The sequence below is a fragment of the Giraffa tippelskirchi genome, chromosome X (genome assembly GCF_054371585.1).
Source record: "Giraffa tippelskirchi isolate mGirTip1 chromosome X, T2T-mGirTip1v1.2.pri, whole genome shotgun sequence".
In the NCBI taxonomy this organism is placed as follows: Eukaryota; Metazoa; Chordata; class Mammalia; order Artiodactyla; family Giraffidae; genus Giraffa; species Giraffa tippelskirchi.
This window is the reverse complement of record NC_137289.1, coordinates 93,835,934-93,856,109: the sequence shown is the minus strand read 5'-3', so window position 1 is coordinate 93,856,109 and position 20,176 is coordinate 93,835,934. Positions and strand designations below refer to the sequence as shown.

At 40.7% G+C, this 20,176-nt stretch overlaps 1 protein-coding gene across 1 annotated transcript in view; it reads right to left on the bottom strand.

Annotated features, from left to right (window-relative positions):
- Window positions 1-6,628: 6,628 nt before the first annotated feature.
- The window catches only part of ZNF157 (zinc finger protein 157), a 105,235-nt gene continuing 91,687 nt past the window's right edge, over window positions 6,629-20,176 (bottom strand). Inside the window, 4 exon segments of the mRNA XM_081567180.1 lie at window positions 6,629-7,037; window positions 7,039-8,095; window positions 9,030-9,125; window positions 9,414-9,540. Coding sequence (XP_081423306.1) covers window positions 6,866-7,037; window positions 7,039-8,095; window positions 9,030-9,125; window positions 9,414-9,540 — 1,452 coding nt within the window. The 3' untranslated portion in view covers window positions 6,629-6,865.

Below are 20,176 nucleotides of genomic sequence, written 5' to 3'. Positions count from 1 at the left end.
GTAAAGAAAGTGAAAATGAAAGTGAAAGTCACTCAGTTGTGTCCAACTCTTTGAGATCCCATGGACTATACAGTCCATGGAATTCCCCAGGCCAGAACACTGAAGTAGGTACTGGTCCCTTCTCCAAGGGATCTTCCCGACCCAGGGATCAAACCCAGGTCTCCTGCATTGCAGGTGGATTCTTTACTAGCTAAGCCACCAGGGAATCTGCCTGCATTGCAGGAGACCTGGATTCGGTCCCTGGGTTGGGAAGAGCCCCTGGAAAAGGAAATGGCAACCCACTCCAGTATATTCTTTATCTGGAGAATCCCATGGACAGAGGAGCCTGGCCAGCAACAGTCCATAGGGTCACAAAGAGTCAGACAGGACTGAGTGACTAAGCACTCACTTTATAGTATGTGCTTTTGGTGTCACAGCTAAGAAACCTACTTAAGAAACCACTAAGGCTCAAGATTTTAATACAGATTTGGCTCCAGTGTTCATGTTCTTCATCATAACACTACACTGCCTATCTAGCAATTAAATCACTGTTAGTAATATTACACAGGAACTTATTAAGAGAGTTTTGTGTTTTGACCTGAAAAAAATACCCAGTGGGTGAATGCACCCATGAATCATCCTCCAATGCTATCACAGACCTCAGAAGGATTCTGGGTAGGGACTACGAGGCCCATCTTTTAGGGAGAACTACTGAGGCTTGGGAGAGGGAAGGGCCAGCCCCCAGGCTACTCATGGAGCTGGACCCCATGCTGCACACCACACAGGACTGCCACCCTCTTCGTGCTTCTTCTCAGCCATCAGAGTCTCTTCCAATCAGAGATTCACACACAGACACATGAATGTGGGGGTGAGGGATAACTCACTTTACTCACCTTAATGGATTTTCTAGAAAGGTAATGAGAAAAAACATAGTGACTCACATCAGGACTCTGAACTAAGCCTCTCTGTAGGATCTGCTTCTCCAGGGCAGCCACAGCTAAAAGGATCTACTGGAAGGAAGGTGCTCCCTCTGGAGCCTGCAACTACCACTTGCTGTTTAAGGGCCAGATGGTAAAGAATCTGCCTGCAACGCCGGAGACCCAGGTTCAATCCCTGGGTTGGGAAGATCCCCTGGAGAAGGGAATAGCAACCCATTCCAGTATTCTTGCCTGGAGAATTCCATGGACAGAGGAGTCTAGTGGGCTACAGTCCATGGGGTCACAAAGAGTCAGACAAGACTGTGCGACCAACACTTTCACATCCAGTGTATACAACAGTCCTTGGTGCTGAGAAATAATTGGCAAAACCAGAAAATAGGCAATAGGAAGTATGAACAAGCCTAGAATTGAGATAAGATCAGGGAAGGTAAAGTAATCTATTTCATGTACTGGGGAACTGCTAGAAGAGGCAGTCTCTGGATCCAGACAATAGGTCAGGGCTGAGGAAACAGCCCCAGACACTAGAAAACAGCCATACAGACCAGTAAACAGTCACAGCAGCGATGTGACCAGTCAGAAAAACTATCAAATGGCCAAAGAACCAGAAAACAGTCCTTGTAATTAGAGGACAGCCAGAGAGACTCCAGAACAGTTAAATGGAAGGAGAAAATACCCCTAAATGTCATACAACAGCTAGAAATACCTAGGAGACACCCAGACAGATAAGAGAACAGTCTCAAGCTGAGAGCACAGCCAGAGAAACAAGGAAACAGCTAGCCAGACAAGGGGATAGTGTCTGGACCTGAGAAATGGTGGTGGGGGGGATCAATAAATATCTAAAGAGACCACAAAACAGTCCTTGTATTTGGAAGATTGTCAGAGGGGCAACAAAACAGCCAGAGCAACAGGGACTAAACACTGAGGATCAGGCCAGTAACATCAAGGAAGAGTCTCTGAAGTGCAGGGAATAAAAAAAATATATAAAGCAGTCTGGAGGACTAGGGAACCACCAGAGTCCAAGGAACAGTTACAGGGATTGAAACAGTCAACAAACCAATTTACAGAAATCAGGGAATGATTACTGGTCCTAACATAGGGTCATCAGAAACTGTGGGCAGTAATCAAAGAGATCAAATACAGTATATTAATGACTAGTGAGGATTCAACAGACACAGTCATGGGAGCTAATATAGCACCAGCAGATATCATTATGGGGGCTCATGGGAGTCAGACACTGTACTGGTGACTAATAGAAGATCATCAGAAACCATGAAGGGTCTAATGGTAGGGAAGGCTCTAATGAGGCCCAGGTATTATGCTGGGGCTCATGAGGATAATACATTGTATTAGAGGATGAAGAACTGGCGTCCACAGTATTGAGGGTAGCAAATGGGCTGATGCTTAGAGGGAGACAAAAATCACTTTAGTGGTGCCTAATGGCTAACCAGCAGGGTGATCAAGTACTAATATGATATCAGCAGACACTAATCAGATTTTTTATGAGGACTCAAAGACACTCTCTACTCGTGACCAGGATTAGCAGACACAGTGATGACACATTAATATAGGATGAGCAGCAGATACTGTGAAAAAACATGAGGCAAAGACTCTAAACTAGTGCCTGGTAATCATTTGTCCCAGTGTTGAGGCCAGTATAGGGTTAGAAAATATGGAGATGGGCTGTAACGTGTGGTCAGCATGCACTGAACTGGGGCATCACTGCATTCAGATACTGTATTAATGGCTAATGGGGAATCAACTGGCACAGTGATGATGGTTAATGCAGGATCAGCAACATTGTGACCTTCTCTTACAAAGATCAGAGACATTGTACTCATAGCTAATGGGTGGTCAGCAAGGTGAGACTAGTGTGGAATCAGCAGATACTGTGCTGGAAGCTCCTGGAGGTTAGTCTCTGATCTTATGGCAAATTGGGGATCAGCAAATATATTGCTGGAACTGCATGCATATTGAAAAAACTGTACTGCTGCCTAATTGAAGGTCAACAGACACTGTGATGGGAGCTAATGTGGGGTCAGCAAACTCTATGGCCTCAATGGATCAAATGCTGCTGCTGCTGCTGCTGCTGCTGCTCAGTTGCTAAGTTGTGTCCAACTCTTTGCAACCCCATGTACTGAAGTTCTCCAGACTCCTCTGTCCGTGGGATTTTCCAGGCAAGAATACTGGAGTGGGTAGCCATTCCCTTCTCCAGGGGATCTTCCCATCCCAGGGATCAAACCTGGGTCCTCTGCATTGCAGGCAGATTCTTTACCATCTGAGCCACCAGGGAAGCCCCAAAGACACTGTACTGATGGCTAATAAAAAAAAATCAGCAGATATAGTGAGGAGATCTAATGTTGGATGAGGAGACATGTCAATTAGAACTCATTGGGTTAAATATACTGTACGGTGGCTGATGGGGAATGAACAGACAAAACAGTGAGAGCCAACATGGAGTCAACAGCCACTGCAATAGGTCTAAAGCAAGGTGATAAGTTACATTGCTGGGAGCCAATGGAAGGGAGGTTAGTAGCCACCATGCTGAGTCTAAAAAAGAGCAACAAGATGTGATAGTAGATCATCAGTCACTAAGTTGTAAGCAAAAGGAGTGAAAAGATGGTATGCTGTGAGAAAATGGGGGTCAGCAAAAATTGTAATGGAAGCTAAAAGAGGTGACAAGACATGATGATATGAGCTAAAGGGAGTGAGCAGACTCTGCTGGAACAAAAAGTGGAGGAAGACAAGCTATTGTGAACTAATGGTAGGTTAGCAGACATTGTGCTCTTGACTAGTGGCAGTGATAAGAACTGCTATAAACTAATGGGGTGTTAGTAGACACTGGGCAGACATGTCATGGGGGTAAAAACTACATCATGGTAGCTAATGGAGTATGAGGAGAGACTGTGCTTAGGCTATCGGGAGCCACATACACACAGTAGTGTTGGCCAGTAGAGTTATCACATAAGTGACGGTAGCTAATGGAGGGCCAGCACAACCCACCACAGAGCCTTAGTAAAGGTCACTTTCATGGAACAAAACCATTTCTAAAGCCTTGAAAGAAAGAAGTCTCCCATTGCCAGTGGCTTTCATCTGATCTAGTGGTCAAGATTCTTGGTTTTCTCCCAGGCAGCCTACATCTGACTCCTGATATGGAAATGGGGAACTTTTCATTGTTGTGTTTTAAATTTTTAATTGAGAGATAATTTACATACAATAAAATGCATAAATCTTAAATTTAATCATTTGATGACTGTTGTGTATTCTCATTAACACACACTCAGTCAAGATGCAGAATAGTTCCATCACACCTGGGGAAGTTCCGTCCTACCTCTTAGGAGTTAATTCCTACCCCAGAGGCAACCACTGATCCGCTTTCTGTCACCATAGATTACTTTTTTTCATGTTTGACATTTTCCATAGTAATAGTCATTTTAAAACATCAGATTTAATTTTTTAATGGATGAGCTAAAGATTGGAAGATGTGAGGAGATGACATCTTGATAAATGTAATGCTTAGTAAACAAGGGTGAGGGCATGCTATATACAAAGTGAGACAAGTGTAATATGTATATTCAAGTGTATGCTGTATTGGGGGGGCATCTAACAATTAATTCAAATACCCTGGGTTGTCGTAATCATTACGGAACACTCAGTGGAAAAAGCAAAAACATTATGTAACTTAGCATCAAAATTTATTATGGCACAGTGCTACCAAGTACTAAAAGTAAAGGATTTGTTTCTGCTTATGAAAAATGTACAAGGAGAAATATTCACAAGGTGAGAGGTTTGTCATTGATAGACCTCCACCAAAGAAAACTCTAATGGATATTTTTCAGGTAAAGAAGAAAATGATCATGAAGGAAATGTGGGAAAAAATAAAGAGCAACCAAAGTGGTAAATATGTAGGTAAAATAAAATGAATATATAAAACAAAAGTGTTTTCTGGGGAGACGTACACACATGTATACACACACATACTTAAAATATAGATAGATACATATATTACATATACATATATACCCCATAATACATCATTATATTTTAAAATATATGTGTGTATATATATATATATATATGAGCAAATTTTCTATTAAAAGATTAACTTTCAAAGACAATTTCTTAGAGAAAACCATAAAATACTACTTAAAATTTAATAGATTTTAAATGAGTTAAATAAAAAGACAAACACATTCAAGGATAGAAGGGCTTAAAGCCATTTTACACCTTTCAGATGGGCAACAATTTATAAAAAAAAATAACAGATAAGTCCTAGTGAATATGTGGGAAAATGTAAACTTTTTCTCAAACTGTTCATGAGAGTGTAAAATAGTGCAATTTTTAAAAACTTTAATATTTAGTCAAGTTGAAAAGCTTCTATATCAATCAGAACCCAGCTAGGAGACAGAAACCATACCAGTTATTTTAATAGAGAGAATTTATTATAAAAAGACTTTAACTAGTTATGAAGTTACTAACCACATAACTTAAAAACAAAAAGAACATTAAAATTCTCATGGACGTAGCAACTGCAGAAAGCAGTGGGGCTAGGGTAAAAAGGGAAGAAGTTGGAATTACTAAAAACAGAAGATTGTAAGTGGGGTCTCATGTGACTGAGATTCATATTTCTAAGAAGGTGGCACTAGCTAGATGTTGCAAGTGTCTCTGGGGGGAGGGTGCAGTACCATAGGGCTGTTAGTGCTGGGAAAGTGCAAACTGGATTAAACTGCTGTTACCATGAGGATCTGCTGCTGCCCAAGTGAAAAAGCAATGCTGGGCTGATACTCAGATAAACAGGGAGCCAACTGGAATTGAAAAAAAAAAAAAAGAGCAAGTCCCTTCTTCCTTCCACAGGCTCAATATTTATATTTCGTATCTCTTATTGACAAGACCCAACAGAGAGTAGCAGCTGGCAAGACAGGAATGTGTTCTATAGAGTCATGGCCCCAGCATCACAAAGCCCCAGTATAGAAGGGCAGGTTTGGAACTGGGGCACAATAGATTAATAACTGGCATACTGCCTATACCCTATGACCCACCACTGCCACTTCTAGATTTAAATACTAAACACAGAAACGATACAAATGCCTTTCACTAGGGGAATGGAGAGATAAATAAATAAACCAGAGCTATATTTACCAACATGGATAGATCTTGGAAAGGTAACATTTCATGAAAAAAAGCAAGCTGCATAAACAAAAATAGTGTGATACTACTGATGTAAATTTTTTAAAATATAGCATTATATATTGGAGACTTCATATTATACAGAAAAAACTTAGGATAGATGAAAATTTTCAGTGTTTAAAATGAAACTTCACTTTAGAGGAAAGTACAGGAGAATATTATCACCTTGAAACTGATAACATGAAAACATAAAACCCAGGCAGAAGAAAAGAGTTAACAAAATTAAAGAACCAGTCACAGACTGAGAGGAGATATCTGAAACACAAATGACTGAAAAGGGATTTTTATGTTCTCATATATATTTTTTTTAAATAAGTTTATTTATCTATTTTTTAACTTTACAATATTGTATTGGTTTTGCTATACATTGACATGAATCCACCATGGGTGTACATGTTTTCCCCTTCCAGAACCCCCCTCCCACCTCCCTCCCCATCCCATTCCTCCAGGTCATCCTGGTGCACCAGCCCCGAGCACCCTGTATCATGCATATATTTTTTAAAGAACAAGGAAAACAACATTTAAACCAAGAAGTAAAAGGCAGCCTATTAGAAAACAATGAGCAAAGGATATGAACAGTCACTGCACAGAAGAAATATAACAAATGACCAGTCAACAGGTAAGCTGATTCTCAACCTTACCACTAATTAGGGAAATCCAAATGAAATGAAACAACAATGAGCCACTCCCTAAGGGGATCAGGACAATTTTCACACCAAGGCAGGAGCCATATTGTTACAGGTATACTCTGTGTGCCCCAGTAATCAGATGGCCCAAAGGGCTTGATCAAATGGTGAGGGGAGTCTTCTTAGAGAAGCTTTCTCCAGAGTACAAGGCAAGGGCTGGCCTAAGTGAGTCCTCTGATGTTCTGTGAGGTGTGCCTTCTGGCAGAAAGCTTTCCCACATTCTTGACATTCAAAGGGTCTCTCCTGTGTTAATGAGGCATACTTTCACAGAGAAGGCATTTCTTCATTCACAAAGTTTCTCTCCTGTGTGAGTTCTCTGGTGTTGACAAAGGGATTTCTTCATACTGAAGATTTTTCCACATTCACTACATTCATAGGGTTTTTCTCCTGAATGCATTCTCTGATGTTCAATGAGGCGTGCTTTGACATAGAAGGCATTACCACATTTATTACATTCATAAGGTTTCTCTCCTGTGTGAATTCGCTGATGTATTCCAAGAGATGAGTGCACACTGAAAGATTTCCCACATTCATTACACTGATAGGGTTTTTCACCTGTATGAGTTCTCTGGTGATTATTGAGAGTCATCTTCAATCTGAAAATTTTCCCACATTCACCACATTTATAGGGTTTCTCACCTGTATGAATTCTTTGATGTTGGTTTAGGGATTTTTTTGCACCAAAGTTTTTCCCACAAGCACCACATTCATAAGGTTTCTCCCCTGTGTGAGTTCGCTCATGTTGAGTAAGGGATATCTTAACACGAAATGTTTTCCCACATTCGCCACATTCATAGGGTTTCTCCCCTGTGTGAGTTCTCTGATGAATCATGAGGGTTGCTTTCTCAGAAAAGGTTTTCCCACACTCAGTACATTCATAGGGTCTCTCTCCTGTGTGTGTTCTCTGATGTAGAATGAGTTGTGACTTCCTGCCAAAAGATTTTCCACATTCATTACATTCAAAGGGCTTCTCTCCTGTGTGAGTTTTCTGATGAGCAATGAGGTATGATCTTGCACTAAAAGTTTTTGCACATTCACCACATTTATAGGGTCTCTCCCCTGTGTGTATTCTCATATGTTCAATAAGGTTTGATTTCCTGCAGTAAGTTTTCCCACATTCATTACATTCAAAGTTTCTCTCTCCTGTGTGTGTTCTTTTGTGTCCAACAAAGCTTGTTCTCTTGTAGAAGGCTTTCTGATATTCAACAGTTTGATCCAAAGTTTGAATCTTCTGATGCTGAAGGTCATTATCATGCCTGAGGGAATTACCCCAAACAGAACTGTTGGCACCTGTCAGTGAAAAAGAGCCTTTAAAAATAAATCAGATCATATCACTCTCACTCAAAACCCAACATAGGCTTTCCCTTGTTGCAGTATAAAATTAAAATGCTTAACAAAGCCTATAAAAACTCTACATAATTTAGTCCCCAGCTAATTCTCTGATATCACTTTCTAACACTCTCGCTACCCAACCTTGATCCACACCAGCATCTTTGCTATTCCTATTATATATCCCTCAGACTAGGCTTGACACTATCTGTTCTCTCTGCTCAGAATACTACTAAAATCTACATGGCTCTGTCTCACTTCAATGATGATGGTGTACTAATGTTAACTTCCCCAAAGAGTCTTCCCTGACCACATTCTCCAAAAGCACAAACCATCACTGTCTACTCTTCTTATCTTGAATTGATTTTCTTTTCTCCACCAAACATCATGTATTCATTTGTTTCTGGTCTCTTTCCCTCATTAGACTGCAAGCTCCAAGAGAACAGAGATATTACTTTATTCACTATGGGACCCCCCCCACCTAGAAGGTGACCAGCATACAGTTGACCCTCATTTAAGATTTGGTAGATGACTAAATGAATCTATGAATGAGTGTTTGACAACAGAAGGCATCCAAGGCAATGGAGGGAAGGAAGACAATTGAGAATACTAAAGAGAAACAGACTAGCTAAGAATAAATATCTAAGCTGAGGCATGCAGGGAAAGACAAGAGTGGTAAATAACTACAAAAATCAAGATAAAATAGGAGAGAGCACTTAAGTGTGAACATGATATGGGGATGTAGGATTTAAGTATCTAAAGCATATAGACCTTCTGTCCTCCAGTCATTTTCAAAGAGCAAGGCCCTCTGAAAAGAGATTCCTGAAAAATACTACCCAAACATAACCTTTGATTTGAATTCCTGAAGTCTTATTTCTCCTACTTTTCATATGTTGAGTTGTTGCTCACTCACCTGTGTAACCATGGTCTGAGGATTCCTCCTCTAAAATCCACAGTTCTTCCCCTCGCTCCAACTTGAAGATCATCTCTGGTTTGGCCACGCAGAGGCCTGTTAATGGGAAATGGCACAGGACGTGGGTTGCCTGAGCTTTAGGGCCTCTGATGGAGAAGAAAGGTGCATCTTCATGAGCTGCACAAGGAAGGGTACCCACTGAAACCTTTCACTGGGGGAAGTGGGAACACACATACTCTTCCTGGTGCTCTGAACTGATAAATTATCTGTGACCCCTTGAATCTAGAACTAAAGTATCACTGAACTCTACAAAGGCTGCCCAGGTTATAGCAACTAAGAAAGGAAAAACATGCAACCAGGAGTTAGGTGGACAATAATCCTCACCCACAGATGCCAGGTTGCTGTAGTTCTCCAGCATCACATCCCTGTGCATGGTCCTCTGGGCAAGACCCAGTCTGTGCCACTCCTGTTGGGTAAAATTCACAGCCACATCTTCAAATGACACGGATCCCTGTAACAACAATCTGCAATGATCAGGATAGAACACCTGGAAAAGATCTGTGGGAACTAATTCTTCCAGCAGAGCACTTTTGAAAGTTGACTAGAAAAAGCTTCACTGGTGTCAACTGAAAAAAACGTACAATGTGAGAGTTGTGAGTTAAGTTTTATTTAGGGCAAAATGAGAACTATAGCTTGGGAGACAGCATTTCAGATAACTCTTAGGAACTGCTCTGACAAGGAAAGGGGAGGTCAATATATATGTGATTTTGGTGAATGGGGTACATGCAATCAAGCACACATCTCGGTAGAAGATTGCTGCTAGTCACAAGAGGCAGATGTCTCTGTTAACGATCTTAGTGCTTTTCTAGATATAAGAAGATACAAGAAATTGGGTTCAGAACATTTTCTCCTGAAAATATCTATCTGAAGGCCTGCTCTACCAGTTTTTTCCAGAGCACGGACTGTCTCATTCCTGATCTCTGCTCTCAACTCCTTTCAGGGTATGCTGAAGGTCAGTGACTGCAGTGGCTAGTGACCTAATCCTTATAGAGGCAAAGAGAAAGTGACAATCTTTAGCTGGCACTGGAAACCTGACTCTGTCTTGCTTGATACTATCCTTTGGGAGAGGAAAACCCAGAACAGTCCTGCTAGTGTATTAACCTTTCGATTCATGGAGAAAAGACCACTGACTGCTGAGTTAACACTCTGTGTCTGGACCTGTCCTAATTGCTGAGGAAATAAAGAGAGTGCCTGCTCTCAAGGAGCTCATACCCCAGTAAAGAGACTTGCATAGGTATGCATTGTTTTACAGCACTTTGCTTTATTGTGCTTCAGAGATACCGTGTTTTTTCACAAATTGAAGGTGTGTGGGGACCCTACACTGTCCAGATGATGGCTAGCCTTTTCTAGCAACAGAGTATTTTTTAATTAAGGTATGTACATTGTTTTTTTAGACATGTTATTGCACACTTAATAGACTACAGTATAATGTCAATGTGACTTTTATATGCACTGGGAAACCAAAAAATTCACGTGACTCACTTTATTGTGATATTTGTTTTATTGCAGTGGTCTGGAAACAAACCTGTAGTATCTCAAAGGTATGCCTGTATATGAACACACCCCTGCCATGAGATGTTACAGGAGCTATGCTGGACATGGGTACAAGGTGCAATGGGCTTTTACAAGGGATGGAATAAGATTACACCTTGTGTTAACAGACTGAACTTCACTTCGGGAGGCAGAGCTTTGAATCCTTAAACAAAAATATAATCTTCCTCACGAATATGGGGCAGTAGCATGAAAAAAAAAAGGCAGGAAGACACGAAACATGCAAGATGAGTTAAGAGAACTACATATAGCACAGTATGACAGGAAAATAGTGCTTTGGACAGTGATGAGATAAAGGGCTACAGAGACATTCAGGGGCAGGCAGTGGAGGGATTTCCAACTTTTTTTTTTCTAAAGATCATCAATCTCCAAAATACTTGACTATACGATCAGAATATTTTCTGACCTTCCCACAATATATTTACATTTATAAATTACACAGAAGTACTGTCAGGTAAGAGAAAGGGAGAGAATATTACTCCTAGGATAACAGCATGAGCAGCTGAGTTGAGGGTGGTGCCATATATGGTGGTGGTGGTTTAGTCACTAAGTGGTGTCTGGCTCTTGCAACCCCATGGACTGTAGCCCTAGCCTTCCAAGCTCCTCTGTCCTTGGGATTTCCCAGGCAGTAATACTGAAGTGGTTTGCCATTTCCTTCTCCAGGGGATCTTCCCAAGCCAGGGATTGAACCCACTTTGGTGCACTGCAGGGGCTTCCCTGGTGGTGCTGGTGGTAAAGAACCCACCTGCCAATGCAGGAGATATAAGAGATGCTGGTTCGATCCCTGGGTCAGGAAGATCGCCTGGAGGAGGATATGACAACCCACTCCAGTATTCATGCCTAGAGAATCCTATGGACAGAGGAGGTTGGGAGTCTATGGTCCATAGGGTCGCAAAGAGTCGAACGTGACTGAAGCGACTTAGCACGCATGCACGCTCCTGCACTGGAGGCAGATTCTTTACTGCTGAGCCACTAGGGAAGCCCCAGTGCTACGTACTGAGATTAGCAAAAAAGGAAACACAATGGGTTGGCAGAGGGGGAGACTGAGATGATCTTGGACCTGAGCTGGAGTGTTTATGCCATATACGATAGAGACGTCCAGCTGGCAGATTAATATATGATGCTGGAGCTCTGAGAGAAGGCTAGGACAGACCACGGATTGAGAGGCAATAGCATTTCAGTACTATCTGAAGCCACCATAATGAACTGGATGGCTAAGAGAACACAGAGCTTGAGAGAGGCATCAAGTGCACGGTTAGTGGGTATACCAACATGACATGAAGATTGAAAAGGAGTTGGGGGGCTCCTGTGGGACAGAGAAAGCCTCTCTTTTCTTTGTCATGCAGTCCTGTTCCAAAGTAAATCCCAGTACCAAAGCTGCAACCTTACAGTAGCAGGCCCCTCAAACTCTAAGGGAGAAGAATCCTCTTCTTTGGCCAGAGGACTAATGTTCTGAAGAGCGTTAGAAGGATCCCCATTGCCTTTTTTATAACCTCTCACAACTTGGCCCCAAGGGCAAACCTAGTTGTAGAAAGTGAATGCCAGGGTAGAGACGAAAGCCCCAACTAACCAACTAGAGGAAGGGGAAGCCCTGGGAACAGAGGTGTGGGGAAGATTGCCCTAATAATATAGCTTCAAAACACATGAAGCAAAACTAAAAAAAAAATCTGGAAAAAAATAGGACAATCCACAAACATGGCTGCCAACCTTTATCACCTCTCTTAGTGATTAAAGGAACTAACTAGTAGACAAAACATATCAACAAGGATATAGAAAACTGAACGCTACCAATCATCCAATTATTTCGTAAAACGTTCCACTCAAAATTGAGAGATTAACCGTTTCTTCAAGTCCACATGAAATGTTCACCAAGCTAGACCATATCCAGGATCATAAAACAAATCCCAAAACAATCAAGGGGCCCACTGGGTACCAAGGGAAATTGACTTGGAACAATCAATTCTGAGATATATCTTAATTAAAACTATTAGAATTTACAGACAAAGAAAAAAATTCCTCAGGGCTTCCAGGCAAAAAAAAAAAATTAGATTGGCATCAACTTCTCAAAAACAACACACAAAGCAAGGCAGTTTTAAGAAACTTAAGAAAATACAAATAAAGGAAATTATATCCAGCCAAAGATGCCCTTCAAATATCAAGGGTTTTATGAAAAGTTGTAAATATGCCAGAATATGTGTGCCCTTCATAAGGAATTTGCTAGAGCTACACTAATATGGTAGCCACTAACCATATGTGGCTATTTAAATTTTGATTAATTAAAGTGGAAGAAAATTTGAAATTCAGTTCTTCAGTCACACTAGGCACATTTCCAGTGCTCAGTAGCCACATGTGGCTGGTTACAGTATTAGACAGCACAGATACAGAATGTCAGGGGATGTTTAACTTTAAGGAATCCAACATGTTGCATTTTTCTTCCTTTGTGTGCCATTTCTCAAGGATTCTCTGTTCCTTATCAGTTTCTATTCTGGGAACGAGTAGAGCTGCATGCAGTTCTCAGGACTGAGATCATGGGAAAGGGTATCTGCTTGGATTCCTTTCAGCAACTCCCTTCAGTGACTCTTTTCAGCGTCAGTGACCTTGTATGTATTAGACTATCCATATTGTGGCTATTGGATAAAACAATGGCACCCCACTCCAGTACTCTTGCCTGGAAACTCCCAAGGACGGAGGAGCCTGGTAGGCTGCAGTCCATGGGGTCGCGAAGAGTCGGACACGACTGAGCGACTTCACTTTCACTTTTCCCTTTCATGTACTGGAGAAGGAAATGGCAACCCACTCTAGTGTTCTTGCCTGGAGAATCCCAGGGACGGCAGAGCCTGGTAGGCTGCTATCTATGGGGTCGCACAGAGTCGGATACGACTGAAGCAACTTAGCAGCAGCAGCAGCAGCAGCATTGTGGCTATTGATAAAATTTCATCCTGTGTAATAGCTGAGTAATCATCTTACTAAAGGTATATAAGCCTGCATTTCTGCTAATAAAATACCTTTGCTCCATCAGAGCTTGGGTCCCTGTGTCTTTATCTCTCTCTCTCTTTCTTTTTCTCTCTCTCTCCACCCCACCCCCCCCACCCCCTGGCTAATTCTCTGGAGCGTGCAAACCCGCTGAGCTCACTTTCTTTCCCGGGCTTTCATGATCTCCTCGAGAGGGCGCCCTGTCCCTTCATGAGTAGTGCAAGCCCTGTGTCAAGGGCTTTATTGGTTCTCTGCGTAAACCAAGGAATATCAGCCTCTTTCTCTCTTTCACTTTCTTATCGTTGACTCTGGACCACCAGGTTCCGGTCCATTAAAGGATCCCAACAAAAAAATATTCCCATCACTACAGGAAGTTTTATTGTATACCAGTATACTAAACAATAGGGCTTCTCCGATAGCTCAGTTGGTAAAGAATCCACCTGCAATGCAGGAAACCCCAGTTTGATCCCTGGGTTGGGAAGATCCCCTGGAGAAGGGATAGGCTATCCACTCCAGTATTCTGGCCTGGAGAATTCCACGGAGTCGCAAAGAGTTGGACATGACTGAGCGACTTTTTTTATATATGTATACTAAATAGTGAGCTTCAACCAAAAACAATGAATGGGAAAATTTTGGCAAAAGGACTGACAGTAAGCATTTCATATATTTAACTGCAAAGCTAAGACTAAAAAATAATTTTAAACTGCAACTAAAACTAACAAGATCATTGACTGTTGTATAGGGAACAGATGAGAGACAAATTAGATAGTAAAAGATTAATAAAGAAAAAAAATAAAAGGGAGGGGACATATGTATACTAACAGCTGATTAACATTGCTGTATAGCAGAAGACAACACAACACTGTAAAGCAATTATCCTCCAATTAAAAATAAATTTTAAAAAAGAAAAAAAGGTAAACTAGTATAGCCATTATGGAGAACAATGCAAAGGTTTCTCAAATAATTAAACTAGAACTACCATATGATCCATCAGTCTTACTTCTGGGGATATATCTGAAGGAAAGGAAATCAGTATCCCAAATATTCATTGCAGCATTATTTGCAGTAGCCAAGATATGGAAACAACCTAAGAGTCCATCAATAGATGAATGGATAAAGATGTGGTATATATACAATGGAATATTATTCAGTCATGAAAAAGAAGTAAATCCTGCCATTTGCAACAATAGGGATGAACCTGGAGGACATTACACTAAGTGAAATAAGTCAGACAGAAAGACAAATACTGTATGATCTCACTAATATGTGGAATCTAAAAAAAAAAGTCAAACTCAGAAGCAAAGAGAGAGTGGTGGTCACCAAGGGTATGGGAGAAAGGGGAGAGATATATGTAACAAAGACACAAAGTTACATTTATGGAGGATAAATAAAGTCTAGAGATCTAATATACAATCATGATGAATATACTTAATAATACTATACTGAAAAATGGAATATGCTAAGAGAGCAAATTTCAGGTGTACTCATCACACACAAAAAATGGTAACTGTAAGAAGATGATAAGTTAATTAGTTTAACTGCAGTAATCATTTCACTATGCACATGTATAGCAAATCATGTTGTACATCTTAAATATATACAATTTTATAAATAAATACGTAAATAAAAAGAGAAAAAGGTTGAGTAAGAATACCACAGAAGGGATAAATACAAAGGTAACCACCAGAATGGGCTTCCCTGGTGCCTTAGACAATAAAAGAGGCTTGGATTTGATTCCTGGGCCAGGAAGATCCCCTGGAGAAGGGAATGGCTACCCACACCAGTATTCTTGCCTGGAGAATCCCATGGTGGGCTACAGTCCATGGGATCATTAAGAGTCAGACACAACTGAGCAAGTAATCACAACCACCAGCATAAAAATACAAACCGTCTTAATTACCAAAAATATTTAGAGGAAACACTCAATAGAGAAAGAAACAGTAAATATAACATTTACACACTGTAATTACATCATAAGATAAAACATGAAAACTGAGGACATTAATGATCTCTGTTCGTTTCCAAGGAAAACCATTCAATATTATGGTAATCCAAGTCTATGCCCCGACCAGTAACGCTGAAGAAGCTGAAGTTGAACGGTTCTATGAAGACCTACAAGACCTTCTAGAACTAACACCCAAAAAAGATGTCCTTTTCATTATAGGGGACTGGAATGCAAAAGTAGGAAGTCAAGAAACACCTGGCGTAACAGGCAAGTTTGGCCTTGGAGTACAGAATGAAGCAGGGCAAAGGCTAATAGAGTTTTGCCACGAGAACAAACTGGTAATAGCAAACACCCTATTCCAACAACACAAGAGAAGACTCTACACGTGGACATCATCAGATGGTCAACACCGAAATCAGATTGATTATATTCTTTGCAGCCAAAGATGGAGAAGCTCTATACAGTCAGCAAAAACAAGACCAGGAGCAGACTGTGGCTCAGATCATGAACTGCTTATTGCCAAATTCAGACTTAAATTGAAGAAAGTAGGGAAAACCACTAGACCATTCGGGTATAACCTAGATCCAAACCCTTATGAGTATACAGTGGAAGTGACAAATAGATTTAAGGGACTAGACCTGATAGACAGAGTGCCTGATGATCTATAGACAGAGGTTCGTGACACTGTACAGGAGACAGGGAAAAAGAAAATCCCCGTGGAAAAGAAATGCAAAAAAAGCAAAATGGCTGTCTGAGGAGGCCTTACAGATAGCTGGGAAGAGAAGAGAAGCGAAAAGCAAAGGAGAAAAGGAAAGATATTCCCATCTGAATGCAGAGTTCCAAAGAATAGCAAGGAGAGATAAGAAAGCCTTCCTCAGCAATCAGTGCAAAGAAATAGGGGAAAACAACAGATTGGGAAAGGCTAGAGATCTCTTTAAGAAAATTAGAGATACCAAAGGAACATTTCATGCAAAGATAGGCTCGATAAAGGACAGAAATGGTATGGCCCTAACAGAAGCAGAAGATATTAAGAAGAGGTGGCAAGAATACACAGAAGAACTGTACAAAAAAGATCTTCATGACCCAGATAATCACGATGGTGTGATCACTCACCTAGAGCCAGACATCCTGGAATGTGAAGTCAAGTGCGCCTTAGAAAGCATCACTATGAACAAAGTTAGTGGAGGTGATGGAATTTCAGTTGAGCTATTTCAAATCCTCAAAGGTGATGCTATGAAAGTGCTGCACTCAATATGCCAGCAAATTTGGAAAACTCAGCAGTGGCCACAGGACTGGAAAAGGTCAGTTTTCATTCCAATCCCAAAGAAAGGCAATGCCAAAGAATGCTCAAACTACCACACAATTGCACTCATCTCACATGCTAGTAAAGTAATGCTCAAAATTCTCCAAGCCAGGCTTCAGCAATACGTGAACCGTGAACTTCCAGATGTTCAAGCTGGTTTTAGAAAAGGCAGAGGAGCCAGAGATCAAATTGCCAATATCCGCTGGATCATCAAAAAAGCAAGAGAGTTCCAGAAAAACATCTGTTTCTGCTTTATTGACTATGCCAAAGCCTTTGACTGTGTGGATCACAATAAACTGTGGACAATTCTGAAAGAGATGGGAATACCAGACCATCTGACCTGCCTCTTGAGAAACCTGTATGCAGGTCAGGAAGCAACAGTTAGAACTGGACATGGAACAACAGACTGGTTCCAAATAGGAAAAGGAGTACGTCAAGGCTGTATATTGTCACCCTGCTTATTTAACTTATATGCAGAGTACATCATGAGAAACGCTGGGCTGGAAGAAACACAAGCTGGAATCAAGATTGACGGGAGAAATATCAATAACCTCAGATATGCAGATGACACCACCCTTATGGCAGAAAGTGAAGAAGAACTAAAGAGCCTCTTGATGAAGGTGAAGGAGGAGAGTGAAAAAGTTGGCTTAAAGCTCAACATTCAGAAAACTAAGATCATGGCATCTGGTCCCATCACTTCATGGGAAATAGATGGGGAAACAGTGGAAACAGTGTCAGACTTTATTTTTTCGGGCTCCAGAATCACTGCTGATGGTGACTGCAGCCATGAAATTAAAAGACGCTTACTCCTTGGAAGGAAGGTTATGGCCAACCTAGATAGCATATTTAAAAGCAGAGACGTTACTTTGCCAACAAAAGTCCGTCTAGTCAAGGCTATGGTTTTTCCAGTGGTCATGTATGGATGTGAGAGTTGGACGGTGAAGAAAGCTGAGCGCCGAAGAATTGATGCTTTTGAACTGTGGTGTTGGAGAAGACTCTTGAGAGTCCCTTGGACTGCAAGGAGATCCAATCAATCCATCCTAAAAGAGATCAATCCTGGGTGTTCATTGGAAGGTCTGATGTTGAAGCTGAAACTCCAATACTTTGGCCACCTCATGCGAAGGGTTGACTCATTGGAAAAGACCCTAATGCTGGGTAGGATTGGGGGCGGGAGGAGAAGGGGACGACAGAGGATGAGATGGCTGGATGGCATCACCGACTCGATGGACATGGGTTTGTGTAGACTCCGGGAGTTGGTGATGGACAGAGAGGCCTGGCGTGCTGCAATTTATGGAGTCGCAAAGAGTCGGACACGACTGAGCGACTGAACTGAACTGTATTAATTATATTACAAACAGTAATACAAATAAATGTGAATAGGCTTACTTCATCTATTAAAAGAAACAGATTTTCACATTGCCTTGTTATAGCAGAACCCAACACAATGCTGTATACAAGAGACATGCTTAAAACAGTCTTTCAAAAAGGCTAAAATTAAATAGATGGACAAAGATTTACCAAATGAAAATGATATAAAAGCAGGGATTGAAATCCTGATACCAGTCAAAGTAGAATTCCAAAAGCAATTATATGAGATAAAGGTGGATACTTTGTAATGTTAAAAGCCCTGTTCACAATGAAGATATAAAAATAAAGATATTTGTAAATTTCTATGCACAAAGTAACACAGCAAAAGCCTACATAAGCTAAAAACTACAGGGATACAAGAAGAAATAGAAGTTTTCTCTAGCGGAAGACTTTTAACATACCATTCATAGAAGCAGCCAGATTAAGTGAACAAAAAAGAAATAGGCAATGCTATAAAAGACCTAATCAATAAGGTGGCACTTGAGGGAGGGGGGAGGAAGGAAAGAAGGAAGGAAGGAAAGAAAGAAAGGGAGAGAGAAAGAAAACACTACATCCAGATTATACAGAATATACTTTTTCTCAGGTGTACAAGGAACATTCACAAAACATGATCATATACTAGCACACAAAGAAAACAATCTTGGTAAGTTTAAAATAGAAATATGACAAATACCACTAATCATAATCAATAAAGAAATTTAATAATTAAAAATTGACAAGCTGATTCTAAAATTAATAAAGAAATAAAACCACATGATTTAGAATAAATGAAGCTATTTTGAAAAAGAAGAAAAAGGTTAGAGGACTTACATTATCTCATTTTAAGACTTATAAAGCTATAGTTTTCAAAACAGTGTAGTATTTTTGTAAAGATATACATGAGGCAAAATAGAATTTAGAAATAGATTCACACATATATGATCAATTGATGTCTGACAAAGGTGTCAAGAATATTGAGTGGGGAATGGACATGCTTCTGAACAAATGTCTCTGGAATAATCAGATAGTCATATCCAGAAAAACTTCAGAATTCCTATAATTGCCCTCTGCTGTTCCCCAGTAGCATATTGGACACCTTCCAACCTGGAGGGAGCTCATCTTCCAGTGTCATATCTTTTTGCCTTTTCATACAGTTTATGGGATTCTTGCAGGAAGAATACTGGAGTGGTTTGCCATTTCCTCCTCCAGTGGACCATGTTTTGCCAGAACTCTTCACAATGACTTGTACATTTTGGGTGGCCCTGCATGGCATGGCTCTTAGCTTCATTGAGTTATGCTAGCCTCTTCACCACAACAAGGCTGTGATCCATGAAGGGGAAGGATATTTACTGAATTGTTAAGACTGATTATCTCCAAAAGATGAGATTATGAGGACTTTTCAAATTAAAATTTTTATGTTTCTATTAAGGTAGTGTTTACCAGGTTTCTCCACTGTAAAGTTACCAATTTCTCTATGTAATAAATGAGGAATCTGTAGGAATATACCTTGAAACTATGTAAATACTTTGTTCCTCGTTAAACTTTCATCCAATAGCCTTGGCATCCATCAGTGATTCTTTCTTGGCTCAATTATTACTAACTACAGTGGTTGCAAAAAGTTATTTTTCTAACTCCATCATTTGTTCCATATTACTGTTTGTAGTACATGCATGCTTAGTCACTTAGTTGTGTCCAACTCTTTGTGACCCCATGAACTGTAGTCCGCCAGGCTCCTCTGTCCATGGGATTCTCCAGGCAAGAATACTGGAGTAGGTTGCCATTTCCTTCTCTATACTGTTTGGCATTGGACCTGAAAGAAGAGAGTTCCCACCTCCCTCATTCAATCATTTATTATCAGTATGAACTCATGGTTTATCTTAGTCTCTAGCCAGGCTCAACACCCAGATGGGCACTCAAAGGTCATATGGACATATGCAGGTAAATGGTCAAAAGGCAGAAAAGAAAGTT